The 19,887-nt window shown below is 38.4% G+C and overlaps 1 protein-coding gene across 3 annotated transcripts in view; it reads left to right on the forward strand.

The window, feature by feature from the left end:
- The window catches only part of LOC126101604 (connector enhancer of kinase suppressor of ras 2), a 157,608-nt gene that overhangs the window by 131,549 nt on the left and 6,172 nt on the right, over positions 1-19,887 (forward strand). For all 3 annotated transcript variants that reach the window (XM_049912283.1, XM_049912282.1, XM_049912281.1), the window contains 2 exons: positions 4,904-5,072; positions 18,412-18,673. In XM_049912283.1, coding sequence (XP_049768240.1) covers positions 4,904-5,072; positions 18,412-18,673 — 431 coding nt within the window. The remainder of the gene's footprint in view (positions 1-4,903; positions 5,073-18,411; positions 18,674-19,887) is intronic.

A 19,887-nucleotide genomic window follows, 5' to 3' on the forward strand; every position in this document is an offset into this window, starting at 1 on the left:
ACACGGCTTGGGCATCATTACCTTACCATGTTTTTGTTTATGGACCTTAGTCCAATATTCTGCGGGCTGTTTCCTAAGCCAGTTCCGTAGTTCTAGTTTGATCATAGCCTTGGTGATTGTCAGGACAGGTTCTGGTCCAATAAATGGAGTCATTGCCTCCATCCTGGCCAATCTGTCGGCTCATTTATTGCCACATATCCCTGAGTGTCCAGGGACCCACACTAGGTTTACCCTATTGCTTCCCCCTAGCTCCACCAGAGAGCCCTGTGGCATTCTGCAACAATCTTAGATCTTGTTGTAGGAGTTGCCAATGATTTCAGGGCTGCCTGGCTGTTTGAATAGATGTAGATGCTACAGTCATTGCAGCATCTACGCATATTCTCCTTTACACATGCCCTGATTGCATTTATTTCAGCTTAGAATACAGAGGCCAGTTTTCCTAGAGAGGTGATGCCCTCCAGTCTTGGCTGAACCCTGTACACCCCTGCCCTAACTCCTTGGTCTGTATTCGACCCATCGATGAACCAAACGATGTCCCCCGTACGGTGTCGAACTGTTTTTTTCCACTGCTCCCTGCTTCCAATTATTATATTGTAAGGCTTGTTGAAGCAGTTGGGAGTTATTATATAGTCCGCAGGCATTTCCCCCACTATTCCTATATTTACCTCACTCACTATGTTAGTGTGTGATTCTGGATATCCGAAAGAGACCCAGTTTTTGTCAGTTTTAAGTCTGCATGCCCCAGCTGCTGCCTCCATCTTGACCCAATGGTGTAGTGGAGGCATGTCCAGCATGGCTTCCATTCCAGTGTCTGGTGTGCTGCTAATTCCGCCTGCTATGGCTAAGCAGGCTAGTCTCTGCACCTTAGCAAGCTCCTTAGCTGCAACCCACTGTTCTACCTTCTTCCACCACACTATGGCCCCTTAGGAAATCGTATGTCTAACCACTGTGGCGTATATCCAGTGCATACCCCTGGGGCTTAGGCCCCAGTATTTGTCACGAGCCCTTCTGGTACTCGCTAGAATACTTTTTACCTTGGAGCAGATGCTCTTAATGTGAGGGGTCCACGTCCACTTCCTGTCTCCGCAGGCAGTGACTCAGGGCAGCAGAGGCCCCTTTACTATGCTGCAGATTAATCTGCAGCACCTCCAGTCTCCATCTTGCTGCCATCTTTGAGGTCTTTGAGAATCCTGATGATAACCTGCAAGAAGTCTAAAAACAGTTTCAGGTCCTGTTCCCACATTGCCTTCAGAGACTTCTCTCCGACCTCCACCACCAGGGTTTGTCCTGCCAGTACAACCTTCTGGTTGACCACTCTCCAGTCTCCAGTCTTCTGTCAAGACTTTTGGCTTCTGGGCACCTATTTTCTCGAACAGAGTCTTAGAAGAGACTTCATTAAGGATCTTCGGCATCCATATTGACACCTTTATGGTCTTACAGAGCCTCCCTGCTGTCTTGACCAGCAGCTTCGCCTCTTCCCAAGGGGATATCATGGGCACCTTGTCCTTAAGCCACTCCACCGTGTGCACTCCCTCGCAGACAAAAATGAGGGCACCACAATCTAGATAGACCATCCTGAAGTTGGGTCCTGGGCCAGCCCCCCCCCCCCCCCCCCCCCCAATATTTTCAAAGAGGGCCATCTGTACCAATTCCTCCTGCTGCGAGGTGATAGCTGCCAGTGGATAGCCTAGCTGGATAACTGCCATCCTAAAAACCGAGACTGCAGTATGATAGGTCTGTTTCCCCATTTCTTGCCTCTGTTTTTTCTGGACTCGCTTATCCAGGGAGGAGGTAGTCTTAGAGTCCTCCCTTATCCTCTTGCTACCTGTCTTTGATGTTGTGGGGGTCTGCATATCCCCTTCAAGTTGAGACAGATTTTTCCTGGGGGTCTTAGATTCAAGTCTCTTTAATTCCCACCACTTGTCTTTAGGAAACAGTTCTTTCCATTCCTATTTCCTCTGTTCTCTGAGTAGTTTCCTCCTCTGGCCCGCAGACAAGGCTTTGATCTTAATCTGGTCTAACTTCTCGGTTACAGGTTCCATTTCTGCCTCAGGTCTAGACCATGATTCAGTAGTGGAATTGCCTCCCATCGGTCCTGACCCCGATGTTTGGGTGTCTGAGATCTCAATTTATTTTCTTTAATCATGTCCATATTGGTCCCACGACATTTAGGGATCTACATGGTCCACACCACAAATACCCCACACTGTGTAAGGCTACTTACTCAGGGAGGTCGCCCAGTATCCATCTTCCCATGTGCCTCGCACCCCTTGGCGTGGATCGCATCACACCTTGGGTTGGAAAAAGGAATTGGGTAGGACTAGGAGCAGGTAGGGAAGATGGGACGTTGTGGGACACTCTTAGTCTGATCCATCGGCTAAGGCCTTTTCGGCAGTAGTTCCTCTACCTTCAATATAGCCCTCAGCTTCACGCAGATACGCAAGCCTCTCCACCCGCACGGACAGTGCTTCATCAAGTTAGTATCCCCCGGAGAGGACATCGGCTCTTTGTAAATATCATACAACTCTGTATTGTGCCGAATCCTCCATTTTTTTCACTCTCATTATTGTAAACTGGTCCAAAAATCTTCCGAAGGACTTTCATTTCAAATATCATCAGTCTGTTCAGATCTTGCTTGGTTGTACTCCAGGTGCCACATCCATATAGTACTACAGGCTGTAGGAGTGTTTTGTAGGTGTTTATTTTGAAATATCTTGACAAACTTCTGGTTTTGAGGAGAGCATTAAGGCCGTGGTAGCAGCAATTACCTGCCTGTAGTCTTGCCTGTATTTCCATTTTACTCGGCCTGTAGTCTTGCCTGTATTTCCATATTACTGGATGGTTCATCTCTGAATACTGTGCCCAGATATTTGAACTCCCAGACTTGACCTTCAGTTGTCTGTAAGGGCGGAAGTGGTTCTTGAGTTTCGTTATGTCCATGGTGTAGAACCATTGCCACAATTGATTTGAAGTCCAATTTTCCTCACTGTTATTTCCAGAATGTCAGCCATTTCCCCTAATTCTTCTTGCGACCCAGACAGTAGCACTATATCGTTAGCATATCCGAGGTACTTGATGTTCACATCCCCAGTCTTGGAATCCTGTGAATTCATTAGATGACATATCTCGCATTACCTTCTCTAATGTGAGATTGAAAAGAACTGGTGATAGTCAATCACCCTGCTGTAGCCAAGTTTTTATTTTGAATGTTTCAGTCACTTTATTTCCATTTTTTACCTTTGCTGTAGTTTCCATCAGTCAGGCCTTCATGAGGCTTACTAGTTTCTTGGCAAAATTGAACTCTTCCCGACACCTCAGCATACTTTCCCGATGAATGCAAGCATATGCTTTTCTGAAGTCAACAAACAGTATTTGTAGTTCTTGGCCAAACTCCCACCATTTTTCTACAATCTGGCGTAAGACAAAGATTTGATTGATAGTATATCTTCCGTGATGAAATCCTTCTTGATATTCTCCAATAATGGTGTATGCCAACGGTTGAATTCAATATATAAGATAGTTTGAGAAGATCTATAACAAATTTCTCTAAAATTGATTTTATAAGTTTATTCGCTTTGCATGTTTTGTGTAATGATTGGTTGATCACTAATCTTGTAATTAAATATCATGAATTTTTGTCATGGTTTTTAGGCTTACCATGCTTTTTGAATCATTTAAAAGGACCTACCACTAAATGCCAAGATGAGTAACAGCATGTACATCGCTATTTTCACCTTACTTTATACATGACTAGAAAAAGCTAACACCGCCATCAGGGAGTTACAAGGCTTACGTGAAAGTGTGAGAAAACAATATTCAAAAGAATCATCACTCCTCCTCGTGTCTTTCCCACTTAGGTTGTAATTTTTCCATGCATACATTTAAATTTTCGAATTTTTGTGTTAACTTTCCCCTATCTATTCTTCACATGTTAGTGGGTACAGTATTTTTGACCTCTTATATTTCTTGGTAACATCTTCAATGTGTGTGTGTGTGTGTGTGTGTGTGTGTGTGTGTGTGTGTGTGTGTGTGTTTTTGTGGGGGGGGGGGGGGGGGGGGGGGCATGCGTGTGTACTGTTTCATTGTGTCATAAAATTGTGGGCACGGGTGTTCATTATCAATATAAAAACATACAGTAGCACGTTACTGAGTTATTGTAAGTTATTATTATTATTATTATTATTAGTGGCTGTTAACCACGTAAAAGTTTATTGTGTTACTCAACTTGCTGCTGTGTAATAATGGCTCGATGAAGTTATATAATACCAATTGAGCTTTGAGGGAAGTTGAGTTGAAAAAGTATTGAAAAATAATAAGTTGCCCTTTCTTTCTTTCCGATCTACTTAGTTATCTTTCAGAGTTTTCCAGCAACCCACAATACATAGCTTTTGAAATTTAAGAATGGAGTGATAAGTTTCATACAACTGGTGATTTCTCATTATTTTCAAATGTACTTCCCATAATAGTGATAAGAATAGTCATTGAAACAAATGATTAGAAATTTCCCTTTTGTGTAATCCTCAGGCCTTGCTTGTATGTAAAACTTCTAATTTCTTGTGCATAGTTGTATGATGTTGATGGGAGAAGAGTATCAGTTCCCTAAACTGATATTCATGACATTGAAAACAATTTTGTAATGATACGTGCAGAACACAAACAACTTATTTACAGAACATGATTATTTTGGATGCATAAAGATATAAGAATCTATGAAAGTACTCTCGTATTTGAAATTTCTTATCTGCTTATTGTCTGTATGGAATGACAGTCTAGATGTGTAACGTACACCACACATTATATTAAAATTTTCCGTAGATACTGTATGAAAAATTTGATTTTAAAATAACACAAGCCCTTACCGAAGTACCACCACAGTGTACTATATGTTTATTTCATTATATAGCAGGTAGCAGTAGGCAGTGTGGATCTTCTAGTCGGAATTTGTCAGCCACGCCTGAGACAGCTGAAAGAAACAGTAGCCAAACATCACAACTAGCTTTGAACATAAGTACAAACAGTTCACGTCTGTGCTTCCCAAACAACAGGGAAGATGGATCAAACCAGCGTGACAGGTATGTGTTACTATCTTGGATGATAAATGCTTGTGACTTAAATATGTAACCATATTTAACTTCTCGTCAGTTTGCAAAACTGAGACTAACCTGTTTGAATTATTTCCTTGTCAAGAGAAACACAGGGTTAGGTGGGGAAAAACGGACTATAGGAAAGAAAAAGAAAAGTTAATCAAGGTAATGGAGTTACATAACCAGATCTGATTTGTAAGTAACAAGATGGAGAAGGGTCACAGAAACAAGTTTTGAAAGATAATTGTATAATTAGAAACAAAGAATTGTATTGGAGATGAAGAAAAATTTTTATTAAATAATTGAGAGGAACTGCACAAGGCTAAAACCAAATTAATGGATAGCTTGAAACTATAGATAAGTTGTAATTGATATTTTCATTTATGCCACACGGTTTTATTAATCTAAGCATCTGAAGATGAAATAAACATGAATAAAACAGTGAACAGAAAGTTAGTGTTAGGAAATAAACTAAAATGTCATGTTCAGTGGGAAATTAATAGCCTTTTCCTATGGTATAAATGATTGATAAGACAACACTGATTCCGAGAACACAAGTGTAAGTACAGTTTTGTGGTATTACCTTATACTGTTATTAATCTGCTGAAACATTCCAAATGTGATTGAACATAGAGAAAATGCTTCCCTGAAAGTAGTTATTCAACATTAAGGAAGACATGCATTCTAGCAGCGTGCTCCCATATGCTGCGTATGTTTCTATACTAGTGTTACTCAAGGAGAGAGAAAATGTGAAATTTTGTAATGTGGCAACAGGTGGAGGTACAGTACTGTATAAATCTGATTTAAAGGGCAAAGCAATCTCAGTGTGGTGTATTATAATAACTGAATGCCCAGTCCACAAATCTCATGCCTTAGATAACCTGTCTATGAAATGAATTATGTGCTCTGAAATTAAATGAATGGAATGACTGTGATGTAAACCATTTAGATATGCAGGATAATCTATGTATCTAATATGTAGTGACAATTGAAAATTTTGTTAGGCTGCAACTTGAGTTCAGGATTCGTGCTTGTTATGAGCGGCGACTTTAATCATTAGGTTATCTGGTAATGCCTCCAAATTTAACTTGAACTTTGTTAATTATGTCTCCAAACTACTGCCTGAGGCTTTCCCACTGGTATGTGGGAAGGGGGGAGTGTGGCGACGGAGTTGATAAAGGACACCCAGTGCCAATATTCCAGTGGCACTGTTGCCACATATTCCAAAGGAAACCTCTGCTATTAGGAGAACTCTGGTGGTAGTGTTTGGAAATAGGAAGTGGAAACAACAATGGCGATGAAAGTTTAAGTTGGGCTTCGAGGTATGTTCAGATGGCCTGATAGTTAAGATGACTGTTTGTGATATACATGAATTTAGAGTCTGAGTTCCAGCCTGCCACAGAGTTTCAACTATCAATACATATTCACCACACGTAGTATTCAGCATATCTGAACAGTTTGCATCCTGTGCTGGTTGCACATAGTAGATTATCTATTGGATAATGTGTGTCAACCATCTGAAATTATTTTGGTTACATGTATCATATACATACAACTATTCATTGTTGATTCATAGCAATTACAAGGACCAGATAATTCCACAAAGTTGTATCTAGGCAGTCCAAATACCATGGTTGCTCTGTATGAGTTACCTCTTAGATGTCTAATTCAAAGTCATTGACTTGTGTTAGAGCATGTAACCATTCAATGCTTGCCTTTCCTCGAAAAATTTTAATACTGTAGACCTTATATTTAATGGATCAGGGGCACAAAACAATCTAATACAAACAATTGGGAATATTCTTTTAGTACCTCTTATGAATGTTATGTGATATGATTTCAATGTTTACAGTTGTGTGACAATGATGACCAGCTTTTCAGCTTGCAGCATGTACGCCAGGAATTCCATTGTGTGCCTCTTTGTGACCTTAAGCAGATAAAACACAAACAAACACAGTATTTCATAAAAGACACTATCTTAATACTAACATCAATTACCATGTATCGTAGTGAGCATGAGTCAGGGTATTCTGACCATCTGAGTAAATATCAGCACAGTCAAAATCAATCACTCATTTCATTTAAATGCATTTAATTCATTTCATGGAGTGTTATTTGTGGGGTTTGTAGAAGCAGAATCCAAACTATATCTAAAACTAAATGATCAGAAAACAAAATACATGATAGAGCAAGGATGTTGAGAGGAAAGAGACAACCAGTTGTATTTAATAATTGCCAAACATAAACTCACCCGTGCTGAACAGTTCAGATTTCTGGGCCCAGAGATGGGCGAACAAAATCAGTAACAAATATAAATTAAAATGCTAACAGAGCCTACTACTCCACTCATAAACTTCTAAGGTCTAGGTTACTGACAATGAAAACAAAAATTAAGCTATATAACACAATTGTGAGACCAGTCTTAATATATGGAGCAGTAACATTGAGTTAAAATGAAATGGAGGAGCACCAGTTACAAGTATTTGAAAACAAAGATTATAAGAAAATCTTTGGTCCATACTATGATAATCAATTGCAAATTTGGAAGAGAAGAGACAATACAGAAATCCACATGCCATCAAACAAGCAACAATAATGAGGAGAAGACTTCAGTGGGCAGGTCATCTGATGAGAATGAAATGCTTTCAAGAATATTAATGGTGAAGTTATATGGTAAGAGACCAAGCGGCAAGACCGAGGAGTACACTGGTAACTGCAATTAAAACAATATGCAATAGGACAGGTATAAATGATTTGTGGGAAGCAGTACAAAAAAAAAGCATTTGGGGCAATGTGAGATTGGCACAGGAGCTTTGAATCCCTGAGAAACCAAGAAGAAGAATAGGTCATTATATCTTAGACATAAGTAACAATGTAAAGAAGTCACAGCATATAATAAAACAAGTAAACTGAATGTTTGTGGGAGGAAAAATATCGCAGGTATGTAAGTGGCTCTGCTGATACCTACTGTGACATTTTTCTCATTATTCAACTAAGTCTTCAGTGCTCACTGATTTGCATGCGAATCTACGTCTAATGAACCTACAAAAAGAAAAAAAGAAAGAGTAAACCAGTAATGCACCAAATTGAAATCCAGGAAATATTGACTTCTGCTACAAGCACATAATAAACTATGTAAACTAAAACTTTGCACGAAGTTCTGTTGCTCCTGATTCTGGCACTGTGTTTTGTCTTTTTCTTTTTCCTGGGCTTGCCCTGTGTGTTGCAGGGCAGCATGTTATTCTGGATTTGGCAGTGTCTGTGGTAGAGGATGGTCAGATGCCCTTCCTGTCACTGCCCTCCCACCCCCAACCCCACCCTCCACCCTGCCCCCTAGGATGGAATGTGTGTACCCTTTATGTATATGTGCTATCTCTCATGAAAATGCAAGAATGTTTTGTAAATATCAATGTGTCATGAAACTGAGGCAGACTGTGGGTACCAGCCTAGTATTTGCCTAGTCAGATGTGGGGAACTGCCTGAAAACAATATTCAGGGTTGTTTACACACCTGTTCTTATCAGGTGGATTCTATCTGGAGCCAGCACACGTCCTCGAATCCTGCGAGCAGCATGCTAACCCACTCTTCTGTCTCAGTGGGCCAATACCACTGCTGTATTATTTGACATAAATACTTGTATCAGATCATTTTCTCTTGCCTGCCCATCCCCTCTCAGCTAGCATTGGATTTTTTATGACAAACTTGTAAGTTTTGTGCAGTTTGCTTTAAAAATTGATTTATGCCCAAATTGTCCATGCAAGCAACACTGAGAACCCTGTTTCAGTGGAACATAAAAGCAGAGACCTATATACTTATTTTGTGTCTCGTGTCTTTTGAATCCCCCTTGCAGTACAGTTGCTTTCAAACTCTCCTCCCCCTCCCCTTCTTGTTCTTCCTCCTCCTCCTCCTCCTCCTCCTGCTTCTTCTTCTTCTTCTTCTTCTTCTTCTTCTTCTTCTTTTCCCCTTTCAGGCGAAAATCCAAATAAAAGTAACATTAATTCGATAATGTTAATAAAATGCTCTGGCTGTCAACATTTTGAAACTGAAGCTGAAAATTAATTTCTAAGGAACAGGAAAAGACGTAAAACGACAAAGGATATGAGGGGAAAAATTGCTTATTGTAAACTACCAGAGGAACAGTAGGAACAGTAGCTAGAAAGAAATCAGTGAATGCACTTCAGGCAACATTTGGTGTAGCATATCATATAAATATGGATGTCACAAATTTGAAAATTGGTAATTACCAACAAAATCCATGAAGATACAGGAAAAGGAGATAAGGATAGAAGAGCCAAATAATTGCTAGAGAAAGCGGTATGGGAAAATTCGTGAACTCTCTTTTTGAGTGTTTGTGTTCAACACTCTTTTATGTGTGAGAGCATTTGATGCTTTTGATTGAAGTAATTATCACCTTATCTCAGTGACAGTTTTTACCTATTAGTGCTTTAAAAGCAGAAGACTTTTCCTGAAATGGAATTCCGAAGAGGTTTCATATTCTTGTTCTGGCTGTCACTTAGCTTAACATGTAATGCTTCAAACACCTACATTTGTTTCGATACTTATAATCACATTAATGTGTAACTGTAAAACATATTAATGGCTGAAAGCAAGGAGAAACTACAGCTGTTATATTTCTCAAGAATGCAGCTCTACTGTGTGGTTTAATAACAGTGGCATCTTCTTGGGTAAAATATTCCAGAGGTAAAATAGGCTCCCATTTGGGTTTCCAGGTGGAAACAATTAGTGAGCTGTGATAGTAGGAAGAACAGGACTTCTGGTCAGGTGAGTAAAAGTTTATAAATGCAAAACCAGATAGGAATAGTTACAATAATAATAAGTAAGAAAATAGGAATGTGAGGGAGCTACTACGAACATTATAGTGATTATCATACCCAAGATGCTGCAATGCCAACACCTACCATAGTAGTACAAGTTTACATAATGAAGAGATTGAAAGACTGTATGATGAGCTGGAAGAAATTATTCAGATCATTATGGAAGATGGTAATTTAATTGTAATGGAGTACCTGGAGTTTGATAGATGGAAAAGAAAGGGAAAGAAAAATAGTGGGAGAACATGGACTGGGAAAAGCAGTAGAAGAGGAAATCAGTTGCATGGTGTATATGTACCAGGATAACCGGGAAATCCTGGAAAAACCCTGCAGTTTATTCATTTGGAGGGGGGGAACCATGTTATTGGTATCAGTATCAGCCAGTTTAATAGGCAGCTCGATAATATTTTGTAGGTGACATCTGGTAAGGCAATTCCTCTGTAGGTATCACAATCAAGTGGATTATTCTCCTTAAATATGGGGGACACAATTACAGTTTTCCAATCTGCAGGAATAGTTTCTGTCTTCCAAATTGTTTCTATTAACATCTGTATTTCTAATTCCAGTTGTGGGCCTCCATTGTTTTATAACTCAGCATATATCAGGTCTTCGCCACAAGCCTGGTTATTCTTCAATTTCTTTATTGCTTGCTGTATTTCATTTACTGATGGGGTAATATCAGCTTTATCAGTTGTATCAGGTTCTTCCAATTTAAAGTAAGAGTGTGGGTCATTGCAGTTGAGAAATTGTGAAAAGTATGTCTTCTTGTTTTTGTATGTCACTTTTGTTGGTCAATATTTTCCCATACTGTTCCTTTATAAACTGTTTCCTTTTACTGAATTTGCCTAAGGATTTTTTAAAATATATATTTTGATACATATGCCTTGGTCTTTTGATGTTGGAAATCATCCTCTGCTTCTCTGATCATATTGTTATAGTATTCCTTTTTCTTCTGTCTTAGGGTTCTTTGCATTTCTTGGTGGAGTTTATAGTAGCTGTCCTTTGATGTCATATCGTCCCTTTCTTTAATCCATGCATTCCTCGCATTTCTTCTTTCCAGCACTTTTTCATGACACTTTGTGTTAAACCAAATTTCATTAGGTCATTTTCTTTTACCTGTGATTTTGGAAACATCATCTTGAATAAAGCTCTTCAAGTGTCTCCATCTGCTTTCGACATCCTGTGGTTCTGTATTGGTCAGTCTCGGTTTTGTTAGATTGCTCTCAATTTCTTTTGTAAAATTTTCTTTTATATTTACTTTCGCCAGGTTTCCTATGTTATATCTTGTAATTTCTCCTCTATTTCTGTTTACTTTCCTTTTGAGTTTCATTTTCATTTTTGATATGATTAACATGTGGTCTGTGTCACAATCCGCTCCCCTAAAGTTTCTGACACCTTTAATACTGTTTTAGAATCGTTTCTGGATAGCTACATGATCTATTTGATTGACTACCTTTCCATCTGGTGATATCCATGTTCCTAAATGAATGTGTTTATGTTAAAATTTTGTGCTGCTTATAGTGAAACCATTTGTCATTGCAAAGTTTATAAGTCGAACCCCATTATCTGAACTTTCCTCGTGTAAGCCAAAATTGCCGATGGTTGGCTTGTAGATTTCTTCCTTTCCTACTTTGGCATTAAAATCTCCTAACACTATTTTCACATTGTGCCTACTTACTGAGTTGTACTTTTGTTCCAGTTGGCTGTAGAATTCTTCCTTAGTGTTATCATCCTTATCTTCTGTAGGTGCATGTGTATTTAGAAATGTCGTGTCTAACCACTTTGTCTGAATAGTTATGTTGCTTATCCCTGATTGATTATTGTCATCAAAATTCCTCCTACGATCTTCCACTGAGGGCTTCACCCTCACCACTTTATCAACATAATTCAAGAAATCACCAGTATTACTCCTAAGGGCAGGTACAAGCAATTCTCTTCCTCATTACCACTCTCAAACTCCATTTCTTCATTGGGGCTAATATTATCCTCCTCTATTCTTTCTTTATTTAGCACATTGCCATCATTATCAATTATAAATTCAAATACCTCATCCTCACTACTGGATTTGTCACTGCTATCATCATTACCACTACTGTCCGAACCAGACCCACTGTCACTTTCATTGTCCTCCCATTCATGGCTAATTAGTTGATCCTTGTTTCCAGGATTAGACCACAAAGCAAAACATCTGAATTCCTTATGTTCCCTTAAAAGTTATCGTCCATTTTGACACTTTGCACATCCTGAGCAAAGCAATGCACTCTGTTTCATCACTTAATTTTATTGTAGTAACTTCGTCCTCCCTTTTTACAGGATGAAGATTGCTACCCACACCATCATTAAACATCTCACTAGAATTAGACTCGTCTTACTACTATCATTTACATTACCATTACCTGTGATTACAGTACATTTATATACAAGTGGCTTTTCATCACTCCCTGCTCTAGTGTGAGCTAAAACTGGAGCATTATCTAGTTTAAGTGGTTGGGTCCAGAATTAAAATCATCTCCTCCGTTTCTTTTACTCTAATTTCTCCTACCATTTCCGTGCCCTTCTGGCTATCCTCCACTCAACCATTCCTTGAATTCCTACTGTAATTAATCCTGTTCATCCTATTTACCTGAAATTCTCTTCGTGATTGATTATTGTCATCAAAATTCCTCCTACGATCTTCCATTGAGGGCTTCACCCTCTCCACTTTATCAACATAATTCAAGAAATCAGTAATATTACGCCTGGGGGGAGGTACAAACAGTTCTCTAACTTTCTGAAGCAACTTAGTTTCTAAACCCATAATTATTGATTTGCTACCTAGCTCTTTGTCCAAATATTTCAGTTTGTTTATCCAAAGCTGACAGAAACCTTTCACTGTACCCTTCCTAGAGTCAGATCTCTCCCCTCCCAAAAATTCACTCAAAATTCTGTGCTGCTTCACTTTGGACCAATATTCATCTAAAAATGCTTTCTCAAAGCTTTGACACAAAGTACAGCTATCAGCTACCTGAGATGCCCATCCATAGACCTCCCACAAATGACATTTTCTCTCTGTCATTCCAGGTTTCAGGCAAATCATTAAATTATCTAATGAATTCCAGTGTATGCATTCCCTCATATGGTTCAAAATTATTAAATTTCTTTACAACCAACAAATGAAGAACTGTTTGGGACACTGCATACTCTTATGCTTTAGATTTTACACCACTTCCATCTTTTTCTCCATTTCAGCCAATTTTGAATCTACATTTTTATTTACTTTTACTAGTCTTTCCTCTACCACTACTGCACACTTGATTTCTACCTCTGTTTCTGAATCATTTGTAATCTGATCAATTTGGTTCTCAAGTTTAACCCTATTTTCAGCACAAAATTTCCTGGCAGCTTTGAATTTATCTTTACACTATTTCTCAAAAGGCTAGCAGTGTACAAAATGAACGATATAAATGAAAAATTCAACACTTTCATTGATACATTAAACCATTTCTTTGAACTTGCATTCCCACTGAAAACATCAACCATACGGGGAAACTCTAGAACAAACAGCTGGATCACAAAGGGAATAAGGGTTTCATGCCAGAAGAAAAAGACTACTTAATGAAATATGTAACTCAAAAAATTCCTCACCTGTAGTACGCGCATACTATAAAAAATACTCCAAAATATTAAGAAAAGTAATAAAAGCAGCAAAAATAATGGATAATGATGAAATCATTTATAAATCAGTTAATAAATCAAAGGCTATGTGGAGTGTTATAAAAAAAGAATGTGGAGAATACAGACAACCTTGGAAAAATATAACACTATCACATAAAAATAAAAAAGTAACAAACCCCTTAGAAGTAGCCTACACATTTAACAACTTTTTCACAGGTGTTGCTGAAAATATGTTACAATCAAACTTTAAGAGCATCCAGGCAAATGAATATAAAATAAGTGCATGTAGAGGACCAATGTACATCAGTTCTGTTTCACAAGATGAAGTAGCTAAAGCAATAAAAGGACTAAAAAATTCAAAATCGGCAGGTATTGATGATATACCTGCAACAATGTTAAAGAAGAGCACATCAAACCTAATTGAAGTACTCACTCATTTATGCGACTGCTCACTTCAGGCAGGCACTTTCCCTGATGTGTTAAAAACATCAAAAGTTATTCCTGTATATAAAAAAGGGGATAAAGACAATGTAAATAACTACAGACCCATCACAATTTCCTTCTGCATCTCTAAAGTACTGGAAAAAGTTACGTATGAGAAACTTATGAAATTTATAAATAAAAACAGCATCCTATGTAATGAACAACATGGATTCAGAAATAAGAGGTCAACGACAACTGCTGTCTATGAGTGCATCAATTCCATCCTAAATCTGATGGACAAAAAACAGGAAACAATAGGAGTCTTTATTGACTTGTCAAAAGCTTTTGACATGGTGGACCATAAAATTCTGCTATCAAAGCTAGAAAGATATGGTATTCGAGGTCTGTCCAACAAGTGGATCAGTTCCTTCCTGACAAATCGTATGCAGGCAGTGTGCGTCAAGCACACAAATATTGAACTAAAAACTGTATCTAATCACTTATCTGACTATAAACAAATAAAATGTGGTGTACCCCAAGGATCCGTATTGGGACCCCTTCTGTTTCTTCTGTACATAAATGATCTAAGCTTAAATATTGATGCACCCAAATCAATAATATTTGCAGATGACACCACGATTTTACTAAAAGGAGACGACGATGAACAGTTACAGCAGACAGTAAACACGGTCACGAAACAACTTAGCAGCTGGGCACAGAGTAATCAGCTTGTAATAAACAGTAAGAAAACCGTTGCTCTAAAATTCCACAGTGTTCCTAACAAGGACATGTTTATCCCATCAGTCTCTATCAATGACGAACCAGTTGGTAACAGTACTGAAACCAAATTTTTAGGACTTTGGCTGCAGAGTAACATCAGATGGAATAAGCATATTGAATATCTCAATGCAGAACTGAGCAAAACACGTTATCTTCTTTGTTCATTAAAATCATGCTGTAGTGAGAAAACAGTATTGAATGCATATCATGCGTACTTTCATTCTCGTCTTAGATATGGGGTCACCTTCTGGGGAAACTCTAAAATAGCTAATAGCACTTTTAAACTACAAAAAAGGGCCATTAGAATCATGTTTGGGTGCAAGCCTAGAGACTCTTGTAAACCCCTGTTTAAGAAATCTGGTATTCCCCCATTACCGTGTGTATACATTATGGAAACCCTTTTGTTCTTTAAATTAAATGTAATAGGCAAGGACCAGAGACTACAAAAAACTGTGATATACATGAGCACTTTACCAGACAAAACAGAAACTTACATATGACTCAAATCAGCACAGCACTGTGCCAAAAAGGTACTTTTCACATGGGAGTTAAGCTTTATAACAAACTTCCTGAAAACATAAAAGCTATCACTGAGGTCAATACATTTGGAAAATCTCTAAAGTCATATTTACAGCATCACTGCTTTTACTCCATTGAAGAATATTTAAATTTATGAAATGTATTATATAAATACTTACGTGTAAAGTGTATTATTGTAAGCTTAAATATGTATGCCTTGAAATTACTTTCAGCCTGTATATTTATAACTTGACTTGTCCAATGTCTTATGCATAAGCTGCTATGTAGACAACAGGACCAATAAAATACAATCTACAAGCCTCCACCTTCCTACTATAGTCATCACAAGGCTTCTTTCTCTCTTCTACACATTTACTACTCATTAATTTCTCATTAGTATTATGTGCTACCTTTGTTATCTTTTCATCACAGTCTTTAACTATAACCTCCATCTTCTTATTTAATTCTGAAAAATTGAGAGTTGACTACCTTAATTTCTTCTTTAATTTCTTTCTTCAGTTCATCCTTTAAGCTAGTCATGTCAGTTCTAATACTACTAATGTCTTCTTTCGTACACATACTACTCAGACTACTCATAATTTGCCTTAACATCTATTCCACTTTTCCGTCTGCCATAAACTTTTGTCTTTGCTGACTTTCACTACTAGGTTCCTCCCTCTTAACCTTAATGATTTCATCCACTTCAGTACTGTTTTCATCCATTTCGCTCACCTCACCATACAGTGTAGATGACACTTTTTCATTCCGTCTACAATACGACTTTCGTCCCCATCATTCAAAGTTACATTCATGTCTGAATTATAACCACTATCATCTACAGAACAAGCCCCCATTAAGTGTTTCTGTTCATTTAAAAACTTAACCTCCACAGCTTTGTTATCAATTTTCACATCACTTCCCTGTTGTCTATTCTTCTCCATCACACTGTTATGTTCGTTAAGGCCACTCATTATGTATCACTTAATATAAAACCGCTTTTGCTATGAAATTATGTTGTTCTTATTCACTCACCTGCTGCGACAGTTGTCATCTTGATTGTCATCTGCACAGCTGCTGCAAGTTGTAATTTTCTCGGTGAGACGTTTTGTTTATTCCAGTCGGCTGTGCTGATTGGCTGCTCCTGTACTCAATGGCTGCTTCCATAGAACCCTCTCGCTGATGGCTACTTTCCTACTGTGGCCATGAAACCCAAGCGCTGATTGGCTGTGGCATCTCCTTCGTTAAAATCACTGCACTGTAAACACTCTTGAGTTCACTGTTCAGAGTTCGTGAATCCTAGTTTATTGTGCTCAGTTACAATAGTCCTCACTGGCACCATATGTGACGTTCGCCTGCTTTATTTCCTTGTTGATTGTCCTCGGTGTCGACGTACTGCGTTGCTATACTGGCTGAAAAATGGGGGCGGTGGAAGTTGAACACTACTTTAAATGATGTAGCTATCCAATAGTAAACTATTGTATCAGTATGTTGATGTTTGCTCACAACCTATTAACGAGACTTATCAAAGTTAACCAGTAGTGGACTGGCCATATAACTGTGTATTTTGAGGGGAGGGGGGTTGTGAACAGTGAAAGTAAAGAACTGTGAAACGCAAACGTGCACCTGTCGGCTACAGCACTTAAAGTAGTCTGTATTGAACTTCCACCCCCCATTTTTCGGCCAGTATAGCAATGCAGTATGTTGACACCGAGGACAATCAAAGAGGAAATAAAGCAGGCAAACGTCACACAGTATATCATCTCTCCTACCTTCCAGACTTCACAGAAGTTATTCAGTGAAACTTGCAGGACTAGCACTCCCCTAAGGAAGGATATTTGGAGACATGACTTAGCCACAGCCTTGGGGGATGTTTCCAGAATGAAATGTTTGCTCTGCAGCAGTGTGTGCACTGATTTGGAACTTCTGTGAAGTTTGGGATGTAGGAGACGAGATACTGGCGGAAGTAAAACCCTGAGGACGGGTTATTAGTCATGCTTAAATAGCTCTGTTGATAGAGCCCTTGCCCAGGAAAGACAAAGGTCCTGAGTTAGAGTCTCAGTCTGGCATACAATTTTAATCTGCCAGTTAGTTTCATATCAGCATACACTTGGCTGCAGAGTGAAAATTTCATTCTGAAGAGTTACGTTAATGCCAGTGATATCCTAGCCTTACAGTATTTGTGGCCCCTTTTGGAATCTGAAACACTGCATTTAGAAGAGCAAGTCAAAGTGAACTTTTGCAGTGACCAAGTCCTCAGTTCCTTGCTATTACGTTCTTGAGTCCATTTAACTGTAGGATTGTTAGTACCTTCAGTTCTATCCTGTCATGCCAGTATAAGGAGCTACCAAAGATAATTAGAACCCTCTGGCGAATCACCCTGCTTTATGTAGTTTGCCACTGTTGATTCCAAATTGTTGTTTGAAAAGAAGTGCACCCTAATATTGGAAAGAGTCTACATTTTGTCACCACCAAGCTGAAACAGTTTGAAGGGGAGGTGTGTTAATGGATACTGAAGTACCTGAGACAGTGGCAGAAAATTTTGACTGTTGACATTTTATTTCACAGTATCATCAAACTTCAGAAAATACTTCACAGTATTCATTGTTGTAATACTATGGGGTTTTTTGTATGTTACGTACTTTTTTGTTCATTTTACCAGGGTCTAACATAGACTATCTCCCATCTGCTGTTTAATAAATCGCAAAACTCAATAGGATGGAAATTTTTCTTGTAACAGTGCTGGATATGTTTGTAAATAAATTATATGTTACACTAATTATAGTTTTATTTACCTCAGGCCGATTACTGCACTTCACTTACAGTCTGATGAAAGAGTACTAAGATGTAAAGGTTGTTGGAATGTAATTGCTTGGAATTTTTTGAAGGACTCATTCACTATATGTACCATTTCATATTCAGTTTTATAGAACTAAAATGGCTTTAGAAACATTCACAGTAATTCCCAATGTTATTTACGTGCCATAATGTGTGTTGATCATCATTGTTTGTTGTAATAATGCTATTGTAAATACTGTCTGCAAAGAAGCTACACATTTGAGTATATGGAGATGTTTAGTAGCGTTGCTACATAAAAAGAAAATGTGTTATTTTGTTTTCAGAAATGGCCATTCTGAGAGAATTCGACTAACATCAATGAGACAAGGAGGAAGTGAAAGTAGTGTTGGCAAGTCACAGCCAAGACCTCCTTTGAAGCCTGCAGCACAGTACCAGCCGCCACCAGCAGCAGTGGCAGCTGCATCCACCCTTGCGCCAGGCTTTGAGATGCACTTAGGTGAAAAGACACCAGAACAGCGGCGGCGTGTTGCAGATATCAGCCCCCCTCTTTCTTCAGCAACAGCAGCAGTGCCAGATCCAGGAAAGGTGAGTCGGTTGCTGATGGCCTTTTGCTGTCGGCTAGCCGAACGAGTCAAGAGTTCTCGTGTGCGCTGGCACCGTCTCATCAAAGGTGCTGTACATGGTGGAGGTATGGGCAGCACCAGTGGAAAGTCAGCTAGAGGTGGTTCTGAACCATAAAAGTGACCTTCTGAAACTTGTAATTTCATTGAATTTATTACATTCAATTTCAGTTGGGTTCAAAAGCTTTTTGTTGCTGTTTGAAGTCTACTGATTTCATGTAAATCATTAAACTGTTCATGGTGTTAAAGGAGAGGGATGGGGGCAAGTAGATAATATAAAGATCTTGTTTTTTAAACAAAGAAGCTGCTGCAAGTCATTGTCATTTGGGAACAAAACAGACAGTTGAAAATTAAGGAAGGAAACTAGTTGTTGGTTTCTGTGAGGAGGTCAGTTTCCATGTCTGCTTAACACAGTATTGTTAATTAAAATAAATGTTGGGAGTATTTTAACTTATATTTAGATAATAGATTCAAAAACAATGTTCTGTATTTGTATGTCCCACATTCCTCAGCCATCCTTCCACATATTTATAGTTTCCGTTTAGTGCTTCTTTGCGTTTGGTACATAGTGATGACACTGAGGTGCAAAAACATGCCCTTCTTGAAATTGATTTGTAGCAGTAATACATGGTAGAAAATTCTGTCCCCACAAATAAACCTGTGTCATGACTTTTTGAATAAAAAGTATGTGTTAATCATCTGCACTGGTTGTGTTATGTTTGATTAATAGAGTTCATGAAGGATATTTGTACATAGCACTTTAACTATGTAATAATTGGAAGAGGTACATTCTTCATTTGATTTGCAAGGCATAAGTTTCCTACCTGACATTGCAATGCATCCTCTTCTTCTATTTGATTGGCATGTGGTACTATAACTATAAATATATGAACAATGCCACATTCCTTGGTACTCAGTGTTTGTGCAAGTTGTTTGCCACATAATGTCTTCTATTTGATTGGCATGTGGTACTATAACTATAAATATATGAACAATGCCACATTCCTGGTACTCAGTGTTTGTGCAAGTTGTTTGCCACATAATGTCTTGGCCATATTTATCAGTTAGCAGTCGAGTTTTGTTGTTGATTATATTTTCAAATCTTCTACAATATAATCTAGAGGAATGATGTTCTTGAGGTAGAAATAAGATTAAAGCTTCTTTGAGATAAAGTGAAGG

This window comes from Schistocerca cancellata, chromosome 9 (assembly GCF_023864275.1).
Source record: "Schistocerca cancellata isolate TAMUIC-IGC-003103 chromosome 9, iqSchCanc2.1, whole genome shotgun sequence".
NCBI classification, from domain to species: domain Eukaryota; kingdom Metazoa; phylum Arthropoda; class Insecta; order Orthoptera; family Acrididae; genus Schistocerca; species Schistocerca cancellata.